This window comes from Ochlerotatus camptorhynchus, unplaced genomic scaffold (genome assembly GCF_037179485.1).
Source record: "Ochlerotatus camptorhynchus isolate MF236.1 unplaced genomic scaffold, CSIRO-AGI_Acam_v1.1 ptg000352l, whole genome shotgun sequence".
In the NCBI taxonomy this organism is placed as follows: Eukaryota; Metazoa; Arthropoda; class Insecta; order Diptera; family Culicidae; genus Ochlerotatus; species Ochlerotatus camptorhynchus.
Window position 1 is genome coordinate 327,572 of NW_027040840.1, and position 24,860 is coordinate 352,431.

General features: G+C 38.7%; 1 protein-coding gene and 1 pseudogene across 1 annotated transcript; both read left to right on the plus strand.

Moving 5' to 3' along the window:
- LOC135709157 (uncharacterized) overlaps positions 1 to 19,545 on the plus strand; it is a 72,965-nt pseudogene extending 53,420 nt beyond the window's left edge.
- Positions 19,546 to 20,836: 1,291 nt separating this feature from the next.
- On the plus strand, positions 20,837 to 22,070 carry LOC135709158 (putative nuclease HARBI1). Its single transcript, XM_065231373.1, has 4 exons — positions 20,837 to 20,964; positions 21,023 to 21,434; positions 21,490 to 21,644; positions 21,818 to 22,070. Exons 1-4 carry the CDS (start codon positions 20,837 to 20,839, stop codon positions 22,068 to 22,070), a joined length of 948 nt encoding a protein of 315 aa, XP_065087445.1.
- Positions 22,071 to 24,860: the final 2,790 nt, after the last annotated feature.

Here is a 24,860-nt window from a genome sequence, read left to right on the forward strand (position 1 = left end):
AGTTATAATCCTATCAGCTGTCGCTAATTCAATCAATTGGTACGTCTCGTTCAGCTGTTTGAAGGTTCGAATTGGTTCTTTTTTTATCTCCTCCCGGGTGCTCCGGCTTAATGGCCATGAAGCTGTTGACACAAATGCCATAAATGGACGGGTGACTGGAGCAAATTGTGTATCGTACGAATCACAGTTGAATCTAGGTCTAGATTCAAATCAACCTGTTTGATATGTTGCCCACTGACTTTGGCCTGTCTGACAAAATGTTGATGACAATGGTAATTGCCAGATCGCCAAATGCTGCTATTTTCGGACAGTACCCCGTAGGTTGTGTGCTCCACGCTTCGTCTAGGTCTAATCGTTTGTTTATCGATATCAGTCATTCCTTAATAAATTGAAAATATTAGAGACTTATTAAATTCCAGTTTCACCATTTGAAGCAGTCAATGTTGTTCCTTAAGCAACCAAATTTTACAATCAAAATTAAATTAGTGATCAATAACAAACAAACCTGAACCGCTTTACACCCATTGATGTGCGAGAGAGACACAATTGGTACCATATACAAAATCACTACATTAAACATTTAGGTTGACTAAACAAAAAGAATGTACCCTTAACAAAAACAAATAATACAAAAACCCAAGTTGGATGCTTAACTTCCCAAATCCAAACATGGTTTGGAGTTTTTTTTTTACCTGTCACTTGTCTTCTACATGATTCCATAGTGGTCCGCTATGTTCGTTCGGCGACGAGAATCAAGAGAGACCCTGACCTAGGTGGGAGATTAACGTCCAATATTTCATGCTTGTCGTCTTGAGATGTTCATATATCATGGTGGCTTAACATTAACAGCAAATTTAACGTGGTGTATTTCCTCTTTTTTGCACCCCTGAAATAATAGTCACCAAACCTCAAAGAAAGCATACTGTCCTAGGTGGAGGCTCAGTGCGAGAAAGACTGTAGCTTGGCACTTTTTATTACAACTTGGAGTGAATTTAAATTACGTCTAATGGACAGTTGACGACCGGCGAATATATTTCATGCACGCGGTTCGCAGTTTATCGTTGGCCGATCTAATTAGGAAGTTTTTGGTTCACTGTGGTGTGCAGAATAAGTGCAAGTTTACTACAATTTTAGTAGTCAATGCAAATACTACATTCGAACCATTTTAATAAAAATTACATTACCTTACTATATGTTTCGCAGATGTTTCTTGATTTAGAGACAATTGACAATTGACAGCGTCTCCAACCAGAGGTTGCACAGACGCTTAACGGACAACGGACAACATTCAACACCCAGTAGACCAGTAGGGAAATTTCCAGGTTGCGGAAAGTTCCACCGACTGGAGCGGGAATTGAACTATCACACTTCGTGGTACCGTAAAACGGGGTTACATTGATAGTTTTTTTTTAAAGTATATTCTAAATAATTTATACAGCAATGAATGTTTTTAAAATTTTATATTTTTAAAACAATTACTGAGGATTCAATAGTCAATTTGTAAGTAATATGTTTAACGGAAATTAAAAACAATTTGCACTATTTTTTTAGTTTTGTAACCGAATTACAGTTTTTTTGATTCGGGGTTATTTTGATAATGCTCGATGAATGTAGAAAAAAAAAATGGGTGAACCTCAAACAATTTAGTTCTTTAAATATGAAACTTTGAATAAGTATATAATCAGAAAACATCATAAGCAATAAGAATACCACATTGAATTTGTGATGGCTATATCGGACATACATTTCATAAGTGATGGTTTGAGTGCTATTTTCAAACAGGCAAAAGACACGAATATTGTTTTTTAATATGTTTGTATGAAAATTAACACATACTATATAAAACTATATACGATATCAACGGAAATACCCCAAGCTACAATATGGAACAAATGTTTCTAATTTGGAAAAAACGTAGCGAGTAAATTTAATCTTTATATTATAATATCAAAGTTACCGGCATTATCAAAGATACCCCGTTTTACGGTACTCACAATACGCTTGAACGACGGGTGACACCTCTAACCGCATGATAACGAAACCCACACATTTAGCGATTTTGCAATGAATATAAGTTGTAAATGCTACAACTAACTTTAAACTTTCTTATGGTGAAATTTTGGGGATCTTCTGACAGAACAAGCTTTATTATTAAAAATTAAGTTATTTTTTCTGGTTGATTGGGGTTAAATGATTAATTATTTTAAATTTAAATTACCATTGCTAATTCACCGGAAGTTGCATGAACCTGTCGTTAGCTCAATGAATTTAAAATATTTTTTTTTTTATGATGAATTTGTTGGAAATTCCGTGAACTTCACGAATGGACACACTTTTAGCTCAACAAATCAACGGGTTTCCGGTCACCATGAACGCAGCTATCACCACCTTTTTCTTGAAGCCCTCGATTTGGTCCAGACACTCATTTTTATATCGATATCGTACCGTTTTGAACGTGTTAAAATTGCAGCAAGCGTTGCCGATGACGATCGAAGTTTGACAGAGCGCTCTTACCGTATGCGTGATAATGTTTGCACCATTGAGCAATGTCAAAATTTTTAAAAAAAATCTCAAAAATTTCGTTTTCGAGTTTTTTTTATTTATTTATTTAAAGAAGGGATGTTTCTCAGAGTTTTACACTTGCTGCAATTACAGCTTCCACACGCTTCCGGAATGCACGGCAGGTTCTAATAATGTAGTCTGGATCCATTTCTCTCCAGGTACGGGTCAATGTTTGTCTGAGGCTTGCTGTACTCGGGTGGCGTTTAGAACATGCCTTGGCCTTCATGACGCGCCATATTGAGTAATCCAGCGGGGTTGGATGGCGGCCACATATCTTTCGCCCAGAACGGAAGATGTTCCTGCAACCACTTCTGAGTGCGGTTCGAGGTGTGGCACGGAGTCCCATCTTGTTGAAATACAACATTTGGCTTCGGACCATACTGTTCTTTGATCCACGGAAGAACATACTTACTTAAAATCCCGGTGTAGACCTTCGTGTTGACCTTGTCACCTTCTGGAATGAACACCGGGTCCATTTTTTTGCCATCGGAAGTCACCAATCCAAACACCATAACGCTAGCAGGATGCTTGGTCAGCTCATCGGCCACGTCTTTTACCGGAAGAGAACTAATATACCGGTCGGTTCTGGAATTTGATACGGGATCGACGGTAAACATGCTCTCGTCGGTGAACAGGATTACCGGATTTTTTCGCTTAAGGAAGTTCAAGATTTTCTTGCATCGTTCGATTCGTAGCTCCCGGATACGGTTGGTAATCATGTGAGTTTTTTCCGTGCCCTAGACTTCTCCCCGCAATCTTCCGTGCCGTAAAGTCACTGATCCTGTGTTCCTTTGCTATTTTCCTTATTGAACGCACTGGATTCACCCGAATCTTCCTTTTGATAGCAGCGATAACCCTCGGAACCCGAGCTGACCTCGGACGACCTGTGGCCATTTTCGCGGATAGTTGTCCTTTCTTTTCTAGGTCTAAAACCCTTTTTAACGGTCCACCGGGACACTCCCACGGCGATTGAAATGTCTTTTTGCGACATTTGCGCGTGGGACAAATCACGAATACGCTGCCACTTCATCATGGTGCAACTGTCAAACTAAGTAAATCATTTTCTTTTATACACAGCCTACTACGGTATGAGCTATAGGTTACGTGCATGCAAAGAAAACCAAGACATTTTATGGACAGGGAATCTTATTTGTACAATGGAGCAAACATTATCACGCGTACGGTAGGTTCGTTCTTGCGAATATAAATGTTTATGTAATTTTACAACATAAAACAGCCTGTCCTTAATTTACTTTTCTGTTTATGGTGAAGTCAATGAGAACGCGTGATATGAAGGTTTGCACCCATTATTCCTAAAAAAAAAAGAAGCGCTACGACAGAATCAATTTTTATCTTCATCCGATAGGCCGAAGTGAATTCATTGGCGTTTCAATGGCGTTTCAATGGCGTTTCAGTGCGTTAGGCCGAGTTTAGAATTCGTAGGCCGAGTTTGGCGTCAAGAAGCAGTGTTAGACTTTTGACAATATCTAAACGATTGGTTTCTCTTTATCAAATCTTACGGTACGTACGGAAAGGTAAATAAATTTGGAAGCCATCAGTAATAATAACATTCTGTTTGGTGCTTAGCTGCGCTAGATAAAGAAAGACTAAGTGCGGGTTGTGCTTAATAGGCCGAAAATGGGGTAGTTAACTCTAATAACGTATTTTTCTGAAGTTGAAATGATATTGAATCACAATTCACAAGACGGTAATTCGCATGTAATTTTATTGATTTTTTATTGTCAACAAATGGTAAGCGTGATTGGATCTCAACTCAAAGGGGCTGAGATCAATACCAATCGGCGTCACCGGGATTTTCTGAGGCATACAATCTCAGATCACGCTTTCCTTCGGATAAAAGTAAAGTAAGTAACCCGTTGGTCCCAGGTTCATGAGTTGATGGGTCGATAGGTAGGGTCCATGTGTGTGCGCCGCCTCTCTGGTGTCGGTAGCATTGGTACTCAGTACGGAAAACAAAATTGACGGAAAAACAAATCAAGTAATAAAAAAAAAGTTTCAACGATTATGTTTTTGATTAACATCTATTTCAACATAACATAGAGTTGTTTATTGAGTTACATGGCAACAAGACTAGATCTTACATCAATTCATGCTGATGTATTTTCAGTATTTTTAAGAGTGAATATTTGATGTTTCTGCACGACATGACAGAAAAGGGTGCTCATGCCGAAGTAGTTCTCTGCCATTTTCAATTTCACCAGATACCCCTCTTTTTATCCTATCCAATACCACAAACGAAGTGACAGACGGAGCGGTTCAAAATTTGATTTGACGCACTTACATTTGAAATTTTCGAGTGTATCTCACGGCAACACTATCTACTCATATGTACTAGCTTAAAGTAGTTGATGCTATTGGGGTACCGCCTGTTATCTCTTTTTCTCTAACGATTGAAAGGGAGAGTTTGTTGTCAAACAGCATGTCATTACAGCATGTTGTTTACGTTATTATCTGCACTTCTTTTGTATAATGAAAGACCATAGGCCAAAATTATTAGGAGTGAACATCGGGTTAACATTTGCTTACAAGTAAACGATGTTGAGCTGTCAATAACTCGCGCTTATTGGCGGCAATTGTTGCTACAGATTTCATCAGTCCATGCTTCTAACCAAAGCTACAGTCATCAGAGACCGAGAAGACATCGTTGTTGGAGGCCAAACAGGACCGGGCCATTTGCTCCTCCATAGCGGAACCGGACATGATGAATTTAGTGACTTTTTTACGACCTAACATAGAGAATAAAGAGTATGACTTAAAAATCACATCAAAGCGCTTAATAGCTAACGAATTGGTGTTGGAAAAAATTATTTAAAATCAGAGTTTAATGTCTAACTAGACGAGTTGGAACATAGAGGTAACTCTAAGATCAGAAGGTCCCGAAGAAACGTGCTCAACTTTTTGGCTTAGTGGCGCCGGTGGTGTAGTGGTAAGCGTGATTACCTCTCACCCCAGCAGGCCTGGGTTCAATCCCTGTTGGCGCCGCCGGGATGTTCTGAGGCATAACATCTCTGATCACGTCTTCCTTCGGAAGGGAAGTAAAGCCGTTGGTCCCCGGTTCATGAGTTGATGGGTTGATAGGTAGGGTCCAGGTGTGGGGGCTGCCTCCCTGGCGTCGGTAGCATTGGTGCTCAGCACGGAAACAAGATCGACGGAAAACAAATCAAGAAAAAAAAAACTTTTTGGATCAGCTCTGATACTCTTTTCGGTCCCAAGCTAATCGATGCACCCCTCGAAACATAGGAAAATCAACGAACCCCTCATATTATCTGTCAAACTTTCAAAGTGAATCAAAACAAACATAGTGTAGTACTAGAATTTCGACTAGAATGGGATACGCTTAAAGATGTACTTGGGACCAATAGGCTAGTGAAGTAGTGAGCCAATTTAAAATCGTTAGTTTCCAACCGGTGGTTGGAAGCAGGCGGAACGGTCGAGTGCCCAATTGGTGTTAAGGTGTTAGTTAATGCTTTTCCGTTGATACTGAATCAACACCCGTTCAAACCACACCCAAATTCGAAATGCTCCAATACCAACAAGCATTGCAAATCAGAAAAAATGGGAAGTATTGAAATTTTGAATATGTTCGTAAACACAATATTATTGTATAATTATAACAATTCTACTACTGAAATGACAACTTCAATTCCAAGATTCCAAGTTCAGGGTATTCCTACTAATGCTCAGGGAAGTCTTGCCGTAGTTTAGGGAAGGCCTACCGAACTTCAGCGAAGTCCTGATGAAGTTCAGGGAAGCCCTGCCGAAGTTCAGGGAAGTCTTGCTGGAGTTCAGCGAAGTTCTGCGGAAATTCAGAGAAGTTCTGTTTAAGTTCAGGGAAGTTCTGCCGAATATCCACAAAAACTTGTGAAACAATACGTGAAAATTGAGGAACCTTTTTATTTAAAAAAATATTTCATTTAGCAATGGCGAAGGTGGGTGATTTCTATAATAGTTCCATTTATCTTTAAAAATATTCAGATAGGGGAAATGCATGTAATATCGGCCTAAGTGTCCCTAATTTGGGCCCATACATAAATTCAACGATCGACTAAATTTGCAATAGCAACCAAAAATATGCATTAGTAACGTCCCAATAACGCGTTCATCTAGATAAAATTGATAAATAGCAGATTTTTAGCGATGGGCCCAATCTTAGATCCATAGGCCAACATTAGAGACATTTCCCCTATATCAGAAAACCTCCATAAAATAGGCTGAAACATTCACAGAGTATCCTTCAATTAGCTTACACATACACACATATACACAGATCAGCGGAATTGTTTTTATTATTTCACAAATTCACGCATTTCCAACACGACTTAGAAATATTCTCAATTTAGAAATATTTTTACTATTTATTTTCAAGCACTTTCATGATGGAATTCTTGTGATAACGCATAGATGACATTGCCGAATAGCATCCGTTTTCAATTAACGATAATTTTCGCAAAATATTTCGAGCTGAAATACCAATAGATATCTTACAATATGCATCAATTAGTGCGAATGGAAAACGTCACGCGAGCTTGATCCTGCTGATTGTTTTTCTTGCTAATTCATTCATGGATCGCCCCATCGTGTGGCTTTTTTTCGCTACTCTGTTTTTTTGCGAGCGTTTCAAATCACATTGTTTTTCAACTTGGAGCATGCTTACGCACAGATACATGCAAAAGCCAGTTGATTGCTTACACGGCGAATGAGAACAACCCAAATTTGAGTTTAGTTCACTCATAATCGCCAAAATTGTAGGAACTCAGCGATGAGTAAAATTTGTCTCATGGTTTCCTATGGAAAAAATCTGCCGGAAAATGAGGAAATTGACGAAAATTTTATTCAGTTTCGGAGTAGTATCAATAGACTGAGTGATTCCAATATTTACTTTTCTCAAATTCGGGAATTTTTCCCTGGAAAATCCTGGAAAAACTTGGGAAAACATGAGGCAAATTTACTCATCGCTGAGTTCCTGTACTTTTGGCGATTATGAGTGAACTAAACTCAAATTTGGGTCGTTCTCATTCGCCGTGTAGGAAAACGAAATCTAATGCTTGGAATTGCGTTACAAAAAAATTGTTTGCATTGAAATAATGCATTTAACAGGTATGTTGTCTTTGGAGGAAATGTTCCTAATGATATTTTGAAACGATCTACGGGAATGAAATGTGACTTTTTATAAGAAATACTTGTGTAATTGATAAGCTATGTTAGCGACCACTATGATTGTTTGAACTTAGAAAATGGTTTACAATGGTTTACAGAAAATTTAAACAATAAATCAATCTTGTAAAAATTGCTAGAGCTAGCAATTTTAGGCAAATTCTTCATCCACCGTACATTTTTTTGCTTAGGCTTATAACAAGGATGTGTTTCAATTGTTGTTACAATTTAGCTATGAAACTACACAAATATAATATTCCATGAGATTTAATTATGATGTTCTAGAATGTTCAAATGACTCTGGAGTACTGATCCTTGCAATTGCAGACTCAGCAGGAGTAAATTGATGCATTGGTATCCAGTAATGATTGACAAGCTTAGTTGAATCCTATTAAACATATAGGAGGCGTCACAAGTTCTCCAAATTGTTCTGTAAGATTGATTCTGAGGTTACATATGCTTAACGAAGTTTTTCACGGTGTCCCTAATGGATGCACGAATATGTAAGGCTTCGTTGGACCTCGCAAAATTATGTCAGAAAGGTGGTTGTGTTAACGGCAAATTTACCCTCGGATTTACCTAAAGTAAGGTTTAAGAAAATATATTTTTCATTTATCGTTATTTTTCTGTTCTTTCAAATCAGTTGCACATATGATTCGGTGCCGATAAATTTACTAGATTTAAAGTAAATGTATTTGACCAGGTAGCTTGGTATAACAAATCTATCTTTGCTTCCTAGCATTACACACAATTGTGATATTGATATCTGGGTTCTGAGGCATAACATCTCTGATCACGCCTTCCTTCGAAAGGGAAGTAAAGCCGTTGGTCCCCAGTTAATGAGTTGATGGGTCGATAGGTAGGGTCCAGGTGTGAGAGCTGCCTCTTTGGCGTCGGTAGCATTGGTGCTCAGCACGGAAAACATATCAAGGAAAAAAAATCTTATCAATTTTCTAATAAAATCAAACAAAATTATCAACTGGGTAAATCTTGCGTCATCATAGATTTACTATTGAACCACATTTTCTTAATTTTCAAGTTCTGCATGTTTTCCAAACGGTATGAATGCTGGACTTACAATAGAAAAGGGCCCAAAAGCATTTGTAAACAAACCGCTATAAAGCCCTTTCCTCACAAAGCGAAGGCCTCCCACGCAAACCAACACCATCATCGTGTAACTTTGGTTTTCTGGTTTGCGTGGGCGGCCTTCGCTTTGTGAGCAATGAGCTTTAGAACGGTTTTTTTACAAATGCTGTTGTGCCCTTTTCTATTGTTGATCCAGAATGAATTAACTGATCAGCATAGATTTAACTTAAAACTTAGAAAAGTATCGAGAACATAGTATCCTGAATATTAACCATTTCATCATTCACAAGTTGGATATAACCTGAGAAATTTTTGCTCAGCACAACGAAATATTGATTGATGCAATCTTTCGGGAAGCGAAAAAAGCATCGTTTTACCGGTGTAGTGTAGTTTAAAAACATTGCATAACATCGCATTTCAACTGCTTACGAGAAACGAAAAAAAAAAACGAACAGCTAGGTATTGCCGTTACAAGAGAGCCATGCACAGCTCATGCACTGATTTGCTTTGTTTACCAACTTGCCACAGAAGGGTGGCAATCGAGGGATGACTACGATGTGTCTTCGCCACAACTTAGATAATATACCTTTGTAATGCTGTAATAATGTAAATCTCGAAAAAAAATTAGCTTGACCTTTTTATTCAAACAACCGGTTACTAAAAATAATTTGACTCATATAGCTCTGATCAACTTTGATTCGGGTTGTTCTGCTTTAGTTCGATTTGTAGGTGCCACTGTGACGTCAAATACATTTGTGTCAAATCGCTCGTACCGGTTCTGACACAACATCTTGATTTCGTCATGAACATATTTAAAACACCCATAATGCCAGTAAATCTGATATTTTCTCACTATAAATAGAACACTTGTATCGTTTAGATTAACGACAAAACTCCAATCGAAACAAAAAATGTATTACACAATTGCCTATCGCTTTCGACAATCACTAATCGCGACGGTCGGTGATTTGTTAGCTCTCCCAAAGGGTAGCGCGCGAAAACCATTGCAACCCAATAAGCTATAGCGTATAGCTGGTGTTGTTGTCTGGTCTGGAAACGGGGAACCAACATTAATCATTTTCGGCATAACAAAGTGAGCAGCTCTCCCTTCGGCGTTGATCTTGTTTTAGCAGCAGTTCCAACTGGGTTTAACTAACTTGTCGGCTTGTGTGCGCACACACAAACACACAGCTTCTTGACTCGGTGCGGTTATCAGCTTTTGACAATCTTTTGGCATGCTTGCACACATTGTCTATCTCTAAAGTCGTGTGCCGCGGCTTCTTTCGACGGGGTATTTTATGACAAGGGGATAGTACAGTTCCACAGCCCGCCACCTCCGTCCTCCCACGACAGCTTCTTGTTGTTGTGTAACACAATCGCTCTGGAATCCCGCTCCTCGTTAATAGCTTTATGCGCGATCAGAAAGTTTGCTCTGGGAGACAAGATAATTAATGGAAATTGTTTGGAAATAAACTCTTCGTGTTGGTGGTGTGTGGGGTGGAGGGGAAAGGGCAGCAGAAACCTAAATTGAACGTAAGAGGTGTTGTCTTTATTTTGGCAACTTAACGCTATCTTTTGACATTTTCGATTTTCCATTGAGTTCTTGGAACTCCACGTGCAGTCCGACGTTCTGGGATCTATCAGCTTTTTGCCAAGTGGCGTCGAGACGGAGCAGAAGTAGGGTTACGGTATGTAATGTGGGTCTAGTCCTTTCATTCGGCCTATCACGCAAATAAATAATTAATTAAGGAATATTACACAAAAAATAAGGAAAATATTGATCACTGATGGTTGATAAATGTGTACCACACACAAATCAATTTATATCACAACATTTCAATACATTTTCAGCTCTCGTAAGTAATAAAACTGGTTGAGAATATCACAATGTTCGGAGTTTTTAGCCGCCATGACTTATAAGGTTAAGATGGGAAGGTTGACTGACGATCATCAAATGGCCTGATTATGGCATTTATTGATTGGAATTACCTGATAATACACACTAGACGTAAAACTTACAGTTGCTGTTTGAATATTTTATGTTTATTTTAATTGTTTAACAACGTTTTCACAAGTAAAACATGGACCCAACTTTAGGGACACATTTCTTTTCTATGTTCCTAACTATGGCCCATGAAATTCATTTGACAGCATATAGCAATAAGAGTAACGTCAACAATGTTGTTTTGCATTTGGATGATAAGGAACGAACAGGAAGGGAGATTTTTTCTGCCAAACCTGTATAATGAACATCACAATGTTCTGATTTAGATATTCTGCGGTCAAAAGACGATAAGCGAAATTTTTAATTTTTAATTTTTAAATTGAGTGATTTAATGTAGTTTTCGTAAAATTTTCTCTAAGAAATGTTTTGAGGAATGAAGAGCATTAAGTTAACAGTGATAGTGATAAAAAAAAATACATCAGAAAACGTTACCAAGAGCGTTTTTTTGAGGATCAAACAAGATAGGACGAAGTTGCATCCATAAATAGACCCAATTTGGGGACAATAGACCCATATTACATACATTTCCCTCGTGAGTTATTGTCTTAAAAAAAGTAAGTTTTTCAACTTTTCGTGGTTTCTGATAGCAAACGACATGATAAGCATATCTAAGCATACCATTTAGCAGTAGAATATCGTTTGCAGGTAAATTCATTGATGAGTTATGATTAAAAACGTAATCGATGGTTGCATATTAGACCGAGGTTAGGGACGTATACCCTAGATTTTCAATTTGAGCACAATGCGTCCATAATCGAGGCGAATGATAAGACGCTTTTCTTTGTTTGCTCAGTTTCTATTCAAGCCAGCACCAAGTACTAATTTAGGCATCATCATTGGCCTTGGCCCAACAACAACAAACATCGCTTTTCGGATGCTCCACCGGAATAGCTTCATTTCCGGCGAGGTTCTCCCATTTAGCAACGAGTGCTCTCCAGCAGTAGAGTGTTCTTCTAAATAATACTCATTATCTGATAATAACGATAAAGATCAGCGGAAAACGATAATCCTCCGAACGAAGTCCTTGAAACGCACGATTCCGACCCAGCTTAGTCGACTCCTCTCGCAAAAAAAAAACAACACTTTTGGGAGGAGGGTATGATATTCGGTAATTTTATTTACAAGAAACAATCTACAAATTTATTTATTTTCATTTAGGACCACTCCCTCCCGAACGGCAGCCAGTCAGTGGCAGCACCTAATGGGCATTCCCTTATCGCTTAACTTGCAGTGGGGAAGGCTCCTCGGACAGTTTTTGCTATCCCGCTCTGGGCTCTCTGGGATCGCTTTCCTTACGGTCCTTACGGTTGCACTGCACCACCCACATGGCCAGAGGGAGCAAAAGTGGCTATTAAATAAAATGAGAAACTAAATGAAGCCAACGAGCAGATTGGTCTATCGAATGGAAAGAGCACACATACTCCATCGTTCGGGGGTATGCCAAATGAAGGTTTTTTTTTATTATATCGGTACTGTAAAGCTGTCAGCTTGTTAATGTTTCATAGTTCGTGGCTGAAATCAGGTTTTGCTTCGGTTTTTTTTTTAATTTTTTAAGCTTATAATGTTTTACAGGAACACCCTATTGAAGAATCGAATACCTCACTATAAGCAATGAAAAAAAAAAAAAAAAAAAACTGAACATAATGCTGCAAGAAGCGAATATTAAACCTCAAACAAACAAACTAGCTGGTGTAAAGAAGCAGGACATGGTACACACATTTGTTGTCATTGTATTGTTTCTTCGTTTCGTTTACTTTATGATTTTATAATTTCTATATGAGGGTACACTTTGTGAAAACTAAAAATGGAACATGTAACAACATTATGAAAGATTTTGAACGTTAATAACTCAGCTGCCCCTGGACAAATTTCAAAAAAATTATCACCGATCGATCAGAAATATTTCTACGCATCTGTTTAAATTAAGATTTTATCATTTTTCAAAATGTCACCATTGAAAATTGCAAAGAATTTGCAATTGTTGCTATGATAATCAAAATTATCACCGATTACCTGCGGACAGCGATTTCCCTAACACAGAATTCAAAGTTGAATTCGATCCGATCTCACCAAACGGTGTTTATTAAATCACCGCGTAGTACGTGGTGGTGAACGAAAGGCAAGCAGCTAGCTATCAAGGCTGTCCACAACCGCTGATCGGATTCCGTTAAAATCCCCGTGTGTGGTGGTGTCCGGTCGTCAGCATCAGCAGCAGCAATGCTTTCGGCGCGTCGCGTTGAACATTGTTCCCCAGTACACAACGAAAGGCTGCCTGCAAGCAGCGAGCTGCAGCCCACATGAGCATCCATAGAAGGAGGAAGAAGCCGCACAGCTATTGATCGGAATCAGCAGCTCTTTGCGAGTCGCTGTGGGCCATATATGTCAAACGCGTCATAAAAAAACTATAAACAGAGAGAACCCTGCTCACATTCCTATTCCTACACAAAACCCAAGCTCCTGCTGCAGTTCATCAACATTCTCTTTTGTTTACCACGGCAACATAAACGAATTTCTCGCTAAGCTCGCAGCCTAGTTTGTAACAATGTTACAAGAATATAATTACATTAAAATTAAATTTAAGAAAAACAAATTTGATTTAAAATGAATTAAATCTTAATGATACAAGTCAACTTGAAAACTTTGGTAGCGGGTAGCGCTAAAGCTAAAAAAATATTCACTGCCGTTCATAGGGGGTTACAGGCAACCAATAAAAAACGAACACGTCCTCGCGATAGAATTTTCAATAGAAGCCATAGGGAGCTTCATGATAAAATTCCTAGCATCGGTCTCAGTCCGGTTTAGTCAATTCGCATGAAAGGGTGTTCTGAGTTAAGAAAGTGGTGAAAAATAGAATACAGTGGAGAAAGTGAAAATTATTAAAATTAGCAAAAATGAGTTAACGGGAATTTCATCCTAGAGGCAAATTGAAAATTATACTAATTCTTATGGATAGAGCTTTTTATAGTAAAATTAGTAATCAGGTAACTTTAGAACATGCACTTATAAAAAAAAATTGCCTTGATGCTAAATCTATTCGTCGTTTGAAGATTTCCTTCAAACGAAGGCCGCTGGTTGGGACATAACTCAATATTGCCAACCGGAAGCTCACCACGTGGATAAACACCCACCGAAAACCGGAGAGAATCGCTAGAGAGCGATCAAGGTCGTACCCCCGTCAACTTTCGTACGACAGCCGAAGTAGGAGACGACGATTCCACCGAAAGCACGCCGTTGGTACTGGTAGTACCCCATCATCTCCTATTCTTCGCCACCGAAGGGAATGACAAAACCGTTGTCCGTTCAGTCGTACTACCGTATGGCCCCGAAGAACCTGTGAGACGTCACGAGATAGGATTCCCAGCAGTGCTTTCTCTCCTACGGCGAACAGGGACCACGATAACCTACAAGGTCCCCTCTGCGAATATATCCGCTTGGTGTGAGACACCAAGCTGAAATCCACCGTCAAAAAACCGGACAAGCACTGTACGGTGTCCTTCGTCCACCGCCCGCTGCCAGCATAAATCACGTAGGGCGGTGATAGTTCATCGTTAGAACTTTCCCCACGAGGTTCATCGCAACGAAGCATCGTACCGGTACGCAACGTAACGCCGGCAAAGTCATCGCATGTCTCCCGCCAACCACCGGTCATCAGCCAACGCCACAGTCACCGAGAAAACTGCAAGAATCAGGTGATGTACTAGAAGGGTATAGTAAAGAGAAGTTGAACCATAACGAAATAGACTAGAGTATGATAGGCTAGGGAGAATAAATGCAGGCGAAACCGATACTGCGTCTTGGCAAACTTGATCGAATCCATGCAAGTAGTTTTGTTGGTCTATTTTAAATATAATCGAAGTGACTTGAATTATTTTCTGGACGTTTTTGCTGGTTGATTGGTTGCACGCGTCTTTAGGTGTTCGGAAGTGAACCTATATCACAGTCTCATCAGGCATTCGTAACATCCCGACTTTGCGACAGCTTTGTTGTCTGGCGCGGAAGCAAAGATCGTTTTTGCTGTGCTTCCACACTTGTTACATTGGCGCCCAACCATCGGGTTTTGGCCAGAAGTTGTATATATTTTTGGGAACGTTTGTTTACAGCTTTAAGCTCAGACTCTAGTTCGGATTTAAGATTTTAGATAAGTTTGTTTTTTTTTATTGAAATTTTGCGTATAGGTGAATTAATTGAAGAAGTGAGTTTTGGATGATTTCTAGTTTTACATAGTTACGTAGATTCTTAGGTTTAACAAAAATTGGGATGAATTTGTCGGTTTTTTTTTTCTTCTCTTCTGATTATCCTTTTTTATGGTGATTGATGGAAATTGAAATAATCGGCACCTGAAATTAAATAATTGTACATATAAATTAGTATTTTGTTTACACATAATCTCAAATAAGAGATTGGATAGAGCCTAAACATTTAACCCCTGATGAATTAGAATACGAACTAAAACTTCTCTGCCTGGATTTCCCAGGAATGCCTATAGAAGAACAGCAACAATCTCTGTTCAGTGAGCAGTGTAGAGAAGCTCAGGTTCCGAAAATTTTAACACCAAGAAAAACTGTGTTAGAAGAAGTAGGAATATTTGAAATTAAACTGATAATGATAAGACATGAATTGGAAGTAAAAGTCGAAAAACAGCTGATCACTTGACTGAAAAATTTGTATTTGCGTCTGAAGAGGATAGCAGCGCTAGATGCATATCAAATTCAAATGAAAAAGGAACTATTAGATGAAATCGAAACATTAGTTGAGGTATTCGGGTCAGAACGGGACCAAATTCCACATTGGTATTCAGTAGTAAATTTAGAAGATATTTGCATGCTTGAACATCATGACTATAGTATACTTGTTTTAAAATTCTTGACAAGGAAGAACGCCTCCAACAGCGACTTCTGCCCTCAATCACGACGGCCCAACACTTTTTTGGCCGGCTTGCCGTCTTAGACCAAAAGAGGTCAGCCCTCCAAACACTCCGGAATGTAGCCTAATTGAGAAGCTTTGGGCCATCATGAAGGCAAACCTTCGTAAAACCTTGAAACTTGAAAGTGATGGTAAGTTAACTTGAATTAAAGAAAAAGTCTAAACAAGTCGGCCCTTCTAGTGACCAAAGCCTGATGAAAGGGGTCAATGCAAAGGTGCTGGCGTTTGGGTTGGAAGAGGAGGTTCAATAAAGCAATTATGTCAAAATATAACCATCACCCAACCGGGGGATGTAAGATTCGCTTACAATTATGTGTGATTCATCATCAGAGGATGTTAGTGGAGACCGCATGAACCGAGGATGCGATATACCTAGCTGCGGTCCGATGTAAGAAAATTGGAGACCGAAAAATGTGGAGTGTATTAGTGAGTGAAATTAATTATGCCGAAAATAGGTTGCCGACTGGACTCGAACCACTGAAGTTGCGACTATCAGACCTGTGCTTTCTCCACTGCTCTCTCCATGCTTCTGAATGTGGTCAGCCTAAAAGCAAACATGAAGCGCTAATTTTCTCGCATGCTCGACTTCGTATGCTTTTTCTGCTGGAGAGATTCGAGACAAGTGTGTGCGTCGTTCTACAATGTTCTACAATGTGCGTCGTTCTACAAGCTTACTGGTATAGTCGAAAGCGTAGATGGAACACGAAATAAAAAAAGACAAAAAACCATTACATCGCCTGTATGGTCAATTTCTAACATTCGTTGCGATGTTCATGAACAGAGGATGATAGGAAACGGAACTAACATTCATTGTAATAGATTTTTGGTTTGCGTGTAGTAGTACTTCATTTCCAGAACGTTTGAACAGAATCGGACTTAAGGAAAATTTTCGGTGACCTATTTTGTATGTCAAAATTTTCCCGAATTTTATTTCATACAAAGGGTTAACTTAAGTCTTCAAACTGAGCTTAGTGATTATTGGCATACGGTCCGTGGTCTGCCGTGCGCGCCACCCTAGTCATAATATTGGAACATGACCGTTGGACGACAGCTATATCGATTTTCAGAATGCAGCTTTTGATCTTGTTGGTAAGTTGTCCTTGACCTTCCAATTATCATTGTATACCATGGAGCTCAATAGACCGAAAAATCCTCGAAGGACCCCACGTAACCAAAAATTCTGATAAAAGGCTATTTGTGGCTTAAGCAGCTTGGTTGAAGGTGGTCTATAGAATTCTAAGCAGCCTCATTTTTAAGACGTTATAAGAACTTGAAAGTTCTGGTACCATAATTGAAGAGCATTCTAAGCAGCTTCTGTTGGAACTTGAACGGAACTTTTAAAAAATAAATAAAAAGTTTTTGTCCTCTACAGTTAGAGTGAAATAACGTGTGCGACAATTTTCTGGAGGGTGTAAGGATTAATTCACCTAAGGTGACATTTTTCTGCGCACGTTTTTGGTCTCTAAGAAAAGTATTTAATTCATTATCATTTGTTGTGGACACCGATAGAGTCTTTACGTCTATTATCTCGTTCACACTATCTGTTCGGAAAATCATTCTCATATCTCATTCATTGAGCCTTTCTGAGGGAATAAACGCGAGTGTAAATGTGGCAAACAAATCTCATGCTTGCATTTGGGCCCGCACTGGCACGATCTTCAGGAAGTCCGTCCGGTTTCTTGGCTTCGCCGATGACATCGACATCATGGCACGGAATTTTGAGACTGTGGCGGAAACCTGCATCAGACTGAAGGCTGAAGCTGGTACCAAATTAACGCTAAATATTTCTTACGTATTTTTAAGCATTTCCTGGTACCTTATACTTTTGACAGAGATGACTGTACCGTTATACCAACAATCAATACGAAACTAACGATTTTAAATTGGCTCACCACTTTAGTAGCCTATTGGTCCCAAGCAAACGATTAACGTACCCTATTCTAGTTGAAATTCTATTACTACACTATGTTTGTTTTGATTCGCTATGAAAGTTTGACAGATAACATCAGGGGTGTGTGGATTCATGCAGAACATGCAGGGGTGAGTGAAATAGCTTGGGACTGCTTGGGACCGTTGTTCTGGTACTGAGTGAGCCAAAAATAATAATGATTTTCTTCGGAACCCAGTGGTCTTAGAGTTACCTCTATGGTTATACTCCTTTAATCCAGTACCGTAATCAAAGTACTAGATTAAAATAGTAGAACGGTACTACACGCAAACCAAAAATCTATTACAATGAATGTTAGTTCTGTTTCCTATCATCCTCTGTTCATGAACATCGCAACGAATGTTAGAAATTGACCATGCAGGCGATTTAATGGTTTTTTGTCTTATTTTATTTCGTGTTCCATCTACGCTTTCGACTATACCAGTAAGCTTGTAGAACGACGCACATTGTAGAACATTGTAGAACGACGCATACACTTGTCTCGAATCTCTCCAGCAGAAAAAGCATACGAAGTCGAGCATGCGAGAAAATTAGCGCTTCATGTTTGCTTTTAGGCTGACCACATTCAGAAGCATGGAGAGAGCAGTGGAGAAAGCACAGGTCTGATAGTCGCAACTTCAGTGGTTCGAGTCCAGTCGGCAACCTTTTTTCTATTTTTTCGACATAATTAATTTCACTCACTAATACACTCCACATTTTTCGGTCTCCAATTTTCTTACATCGGACCGCAGCCCAGGCGAGTAAGAGAGGTGCCACAGTCGGAAGAAGTGTTAGTTTGTTTACTAAAATGAATCACCCATTTTGTTATGGCAAGTTTTGCTATAAGAAATGCTCCTCGTGTTTATTAGCGAAATTCACATCAAAGATTGATTAATTGCGTAGGAAATCAGTTTGGCACGGCATTTTAAACCAGCATACATATTCCGGTCGTATAAAACAGGTTAAAAACTGTCCAAATCCGCAGATAAAAAATTTTGTTTTGAATTTCTGTATGGCAAAATAGTGAACTTTTCGTGAACATTAACGGCAAAGAACTCACCAAAAGTATATGAGTGAGCTTGTAGGGCGCTTGAAGTGTGAACGGGATATTACACCATAGACGAGTGCACGGATGGATTTGAGTTCACTCACTCGACAAAAAGTGACACAACAGCGGGGCCCTGTTTACTAATAATGAACACATATGTGTTCATTTATAGTAAACAGGGCCCCGCTGTTGTGTCACTTTTTGTCGAGTGAGTGAACTCAAATCCATCCGTGCACTCGTCAATTAGGTTCTGCAGCGTGACGTCACAAATGAACTCAGTGTTAATAGACTGAACCTTTTTGACAGTTCAGTGGTACTGTTTACAAGCACTTAGTCGTTTTTTCGAAAAAACAAATTCTAAAATTTCCGAATTTTAACTTGAAAATTGTCGAGGAACAGCGCGTTGCAAGGATGTTGCTCGTGAACATTGCAGAAATGCTGTTTACATCTCACTGCAGTCTGAAAAATTATCGAGAAAATCCACCCAAGAAAAAATCGACTAAGTCCACGTAAACAGTACCACTGAACTGTCATCAGATTGAGGTTAACCCCGACGGTGCAAAACCTAATTCGTTGAAACCTTGTTTTTGAAGCAAGCCTTGAAAATCAGTTACTACAATCGAAGTGAACGTCACCCAGCATTTCGGAACTACTGTTTTGATTTAGATCTATTTTAAATTTTTATTTCGTCAGAGTCTTCAAGTTGGAGAATGTATGCAAGCTCTGCAAGAGGAACCAGCTTGTCGGAAGATCACCGTAAAGAAAATGAAAATTCGTACGATGACGGTGCTGTTACCCGGCTACGGCGAGCAAGATTAACTAGGCAAGATGCTTTCGATATTGCTGAATCGTCCACTTCAGGTAGCATCGACAACAAATATCTATATGCTCAGGCAGTTTAGTTTCAAATTTTCATATTTCAGTTTCACAATCTTCTAGTGAAGCTGAACTAGCTCTAGCTGAGCTTACCGGTGTTTCAAGTTTTGAAATCGTTAATATTGAGGAACAAATGCCCAATCGAGCCGACCGAACCCTTGAAGAAGCGGTAGCTCCGCGAATGATTCCATCCCGGCCATTTGTTCGTTTAGTGCAGAAAGTTGCCCAAAATATTAGGACGGATTTCAGTTTTCAAAATGCTGCCTTAGAAAAGCTCCGGAGTGCAAGCGAGGTGTATTTGATACAACTAATGAAGGACCAACATTTATGTGCCATGCATGACAAGCGCGTCTCAATTTTGCCCCGGGATATGATATTAGCTCTTCGCCTCCGAGGGGGTTTTCCGAGAAGGAATCATGAGAGAGTGGCTGGTCGAAGAGAGCACAGAAGAAAAATGTAAATGATAATAGTTTTGGAATGTTTGATACAATCTTGTTAAATTATAATGTATAGCTTTAGGTGCTATTTATTTGTCATCTGAATCTGGTTGATATCACTGTCCTTGCTTTCTAAAACCATTGGTTAAAGTGCCAAATCTCAGATCGATTTTTTCGTTCCAACCGATGTTTTCGTTTACAAAAGGATCACCAGATTTGCTATTCTCCTCAGTGTAACAACAGCGTTTAGATGAAAATTGTGTTTATTCCACTTCTCGCGCGAGTCGAGATGACCATTCTCGTTTCCTTCTCGCGTGACAATTCTCACTCTATTCCGAATGTCGACTCGCACGACGCGAGTTGTTCATTTTGCATCGAGAGGAAGGATGAATCGACAGCGAAGTGCTGTTCATTTATAGAAACGTCAAACTGAAAAAGTTCATCGCTAAAGCTATGATAAGGGCGTATGCAGTATTTTCTAACAAAACAGTAATTTGATTTTGGAATAAATATCAGTTTTTTTCAATAAATAAAATCATAGATACGGATAAAAACAATAGAGCATACGTTTTTCTATCGTTTGGGAATTATAACTTAAGGTTCTAAGTAACTTTCTTTGCCACTTCGATAGCACGACCGGTTATGTATTTTGGTCCTTGTTTGAGAGAGGTGCAGGTTTGTTGTTGTTAATTCAAGGATCCGTTTTGTTTTTGTGAATCTACCAATCGTGGTCAAACCCGGTGTTTCGTGGATTTTTCTTCTAATAGTTGTGAGTTTTCTGTTTTTGGGTTTTCACAATGAGTAGTTATGAGTTTTGGTTTAGTGATGAGGAGGATGAAATCGAGGATTTACATTTTGAAACGGTGCGAGTTGAGCGTCGCAGATTGAGGGATTTGAGTAATCCCTTGGATATGCCATCAAATTTGTGAGTACTTGCTGAAATCTATAGATATCTTAATGCTTAAAACTATTTTCGATTACAGATTTTTAAATTACTTTCGTGTATCGAAAGAGCTTTTCCGATATTTATTGAACATTGTGGATGGCAAATTAGGAGGAACCAAATCTTCATCTGTGCAGCCGATGTTAAAGCTCTCAGCTGCGTTGAGATTCTTCGCTGAAGGGAGCTATCAGAAAGGTGTTGGCAACGATTTCTTTGCTGGAATGGCACAACCCACACTATCGAAGGCATTATCCGCTGTTATCGATGTGTTCGAAGCAGCAGTTTCAGAAGTCGAAAAGCGTGAAATCAAGCACAGCTTTTACGAAAAAACTGGATTTCCCGGCGTAATAGGTTGCGTGGATGGTACGCATGTCAGGATTGTTAAGCCTGTTGGTGATATTCAGCACCTATATTACAACAGAAAAGGCTTTCATAGTTTGAACGTTATGCTTGTATGAATGTTTAATTGCTGAAAAAACTTGAATTACTTATGTATCATGATTTCAGGTCTGCGATCATAAACAGATGATCCGTTACGTGGATGCAAACAGTCCCGGTGCCAATCACGACTCGTTTATTTGGAATAATAATCCATTAGATGTTGAGTTGAGTCAGCAATACCAGAATGGAGAAAGAAATACTTGGCTTTTGGGTAAGCTTCGGTAATTGTGTGTGTCAAGCTGAATAAAACTAAACTTGGCTTTTTGTATTTGGTTTCAGGAGATGCAGGATACCCTTTAAAACCTTATTTGATTACACCATTCCGTAGTTCTGGCGATGCAAGGCAGACTAAATTCAACGAAATTCACTCTAAAACAAGGATGCTAATTGAGAGAACTATAGGAGTAATGAAGAATGTGTTTAGGTGCATCTTAGGAGCTCGTCAGCTGCACTACAAACCAGAAAAAGCTGCAAAAATTGTTAATGTATGCTGTGCTTTGCACAATTTGAGAAAACAATTTAATCTTCCCGATGATAACTTTGACGAGTTGATTGATATTCATCAAATTGAAGATAATGCACATAATAATGAAAATGATGCATCAGTAAACGAAATAAGACAGCAAATAATGTACCCTATCGCTTGAATACTACATGAAGGAAATATAAATGTTGAAAAATAGTTAGTATAAAAGCCCACATTTTTGGAATCATAAACAAGAAAGAAGACAATATGGACTTCAAAAATACTCCAGGTTAATTTAAGGAGCCCCGCATAAAAGCGAACCATAAATTGACCTTACCTAAAATGGTTGAAAATTGTTTATAATCCCTGCTAAACTTTAACTGAAATGGTTATGGAACTTTACATGAACGTTTAATGATAAAGTTTCAACCTTATGTATTATGGTTTTTTGGAACTGGACCTTACAAATAATGGGTTGTTAAGAACAATTACCATTCCAAATTCTTGTTTTCTCCATACATTTACAGAAAGAGAACTATATAAGAACGTTTTAACTTATGATTTGAGAACATTAATGGTAATGGTTATGGTAGTCAGTAAGGTCCATTAATGGTTTTGTATTATCGCTCAACTTTACGTGGAATATATCGTGAATTGGTAATCAGTAAATTACAGGCAACTAATTCGCGATATATTCCACATAAAGTTGATCGATGTTACAAAACCATTCGTGGACCTTACTGACTACCATAACCATTACCATTAAAGTTCTCAAACCATAAGTTAAAAAGTTCTCTTTCCGAAAATGTATGGAGAAAACAAGAATTTGGAACGGTAATGGTTCTTAACAACCCATTATTTGTAAGGTCCAGTTCCAAAAAACCATAATACATTAGGTTGAAACTTTATCATTAAACGTTCATGTAAAGTTCCATAACCATTTCAGTTAAAGTTTAGCAGGGATTATAAACAATTTTTAACCATTTTAGGTAAGGTCAATTTATGGTTCGCGTTCATGCGGGGTTTCATCTGAGATTGTTTTATTTTTCGTGTCATTTACAGGCATCCTTGGGTTCATCCTTACCCCGCTCAGGCATCATGAGATATCGTTGCTGAGACGGATATCGTTGGTTTCTGCGGCTTGATTCCCTGCATCAGTCAGGGAATTCACCCACGCTAACTTATCCCGTCTACAGCAACGGTTAGCTTCCCTTTCGAGAGTCGAATACCGTTGAACGGTCTCGATCTTGACTTCTCGGCTCCTATTCCGCTGTCTCGCGGATTTTCAATCTTCGCCCCTTGACCTTCCTCCAGGTTTTATCAATGTTTTTTTTATGATCGTGATTTTTAGCCGGAGGCTAGTTCATTAATAGGTTTTATCAATGATTAACTTTTTCAGCTAAGTTTGCAGCTCATCCATAATATTTTCGCTTGTTTTCATAATGGCATTCTTGATGGCCGTCCATTGTTCTTCTACGCCACCACCATCTGAAATATTCACCGCGCGAACCTCAATTATTTCGGTAATCTAACCGACGATCTCTTCCCAGCGGGAATTTAAGTCAGCGTATTTTAAATCGCAGCCAAAGTCTACCCTCTTGCCGTTGAACCCACGCAATGCGTAGGCGAATCTCCCGAGCAAAGTAAAACAACAACGTGATGTCATCTAGAAAACAAATTTTGTTATTCCAGATATTATTTTGTTTTCAGTTGTTATCGTATAACTAATATTGTTATCACCCTTGAATAATTTTGTTATCAGTTGATATCATGAAAAAATATGAATTGATGTAAGGTTAGTTCAAAACTTTAAATATTATGCGTATAGTAAGAAAAAAAAAATACTGCCAGTCACATTTCAGTTATCAGCGTAAGGCTTTCATACCAAATAGGGGAAATGCAGGTAATGTCGGCCTAAGTGTCCCTAATTTGGGTCCATACATAAATTCAGTAATCGACTAAATTTTCAATAGCAACCAAAAATATCCATTAGTAACGTCCCAATAACGCGTTCATCTAGATAAAATTAATAAATAGCAGATTTTTAGCAACGGGCCCAATCTTAGATCCATAGGCCAACATTAGAGACATTTCCCCTATATAAAATAACTTGAAATTTGTTGAACAAAAAAATGCATAGATCACAGGATATGTTATCAAGATGTTTTCAATGATAACTAAATCAGTTATATTTGTGATATCGAAGGAGTATTATTTTGTTACAATTTTTGTTATGTTGACTGTTTATTCGACCACAATAATAACATTTACAGGATCCGGAGATAAAACAAGATCAGAAAAAATCGGATTATTCGTACAAAACAGCATATCTCCTAAACCATATTTGAGTCGCCAAACGAAAGGTATTTAAATCCGGCAGTGTGAAAATTGCATATAAATAGTAGATAGCGAGCTAGGACAACTTTTAAGGAAGGTACAAATCGGTTTTTTCATCTCTCTTTACCAAACTCCCCTTTGAAGAGGGATGGTGAGGGGTGTGTCCCTCCTCTGCCACCACTGGCAAAAAGAGATGAACGCCGACCGCTCAAGTACCAACGATGTGTTTGAAACAGTTTTACCGATTTTTAACGCACTTCAGTTGTTATTTGAAGGAAGGCATCCAGTCGTAGGTTTGGAAATTAGCATCTTCAACTAGACAAACTTAAGTTCAACGCAATGTCATCAAAAACATAGCTAAAGATATGGAATTCTATGTCATCTGAAAAATGATTTGACCATTAGTAGTAAAATATGAAAATCTCTTAAATAAAGAAACAAAAAAGTAGTAAAATACAGATATACAAATCAATCATCTCCCCTAATTTCGAGGGGGACGACTCTATCTACAATGCAATAAAGATTGTGTTTTGCTGTGGCTAGCTGCGCGCACACTGAGCAGATAGAAAGAAGATTTATGACGATTCTGAAGATTTCTTACAAAAAGATGATGAGCGATGCAAGTTGATGCGAC

Bases quoted from the DNA above. Each gene is read 5' to 3' on its own strand.
- LOC135709158 (XM_065231373.1), top strand. From the start codon at position 20,837: ATGAGTAGTTATGAGTTTTGGTTTAGTGATGAGGAGGATGAAATCGAG. The intron at 20,965-21,022 runs GTGAGTACTTGC...TTTCGATTACAG, and splicing joins TTGGATATGCCATCAAATTT to ATTTTTAAATTACTTTCGTG. The intron at 21,645-21,817 runs GTAATTGTGTGT...GCTAATTGAGAG, and splicing joins TGGCTTTTGGGTAAGCTTCG to AACTATAGGAGTAATGAAGA.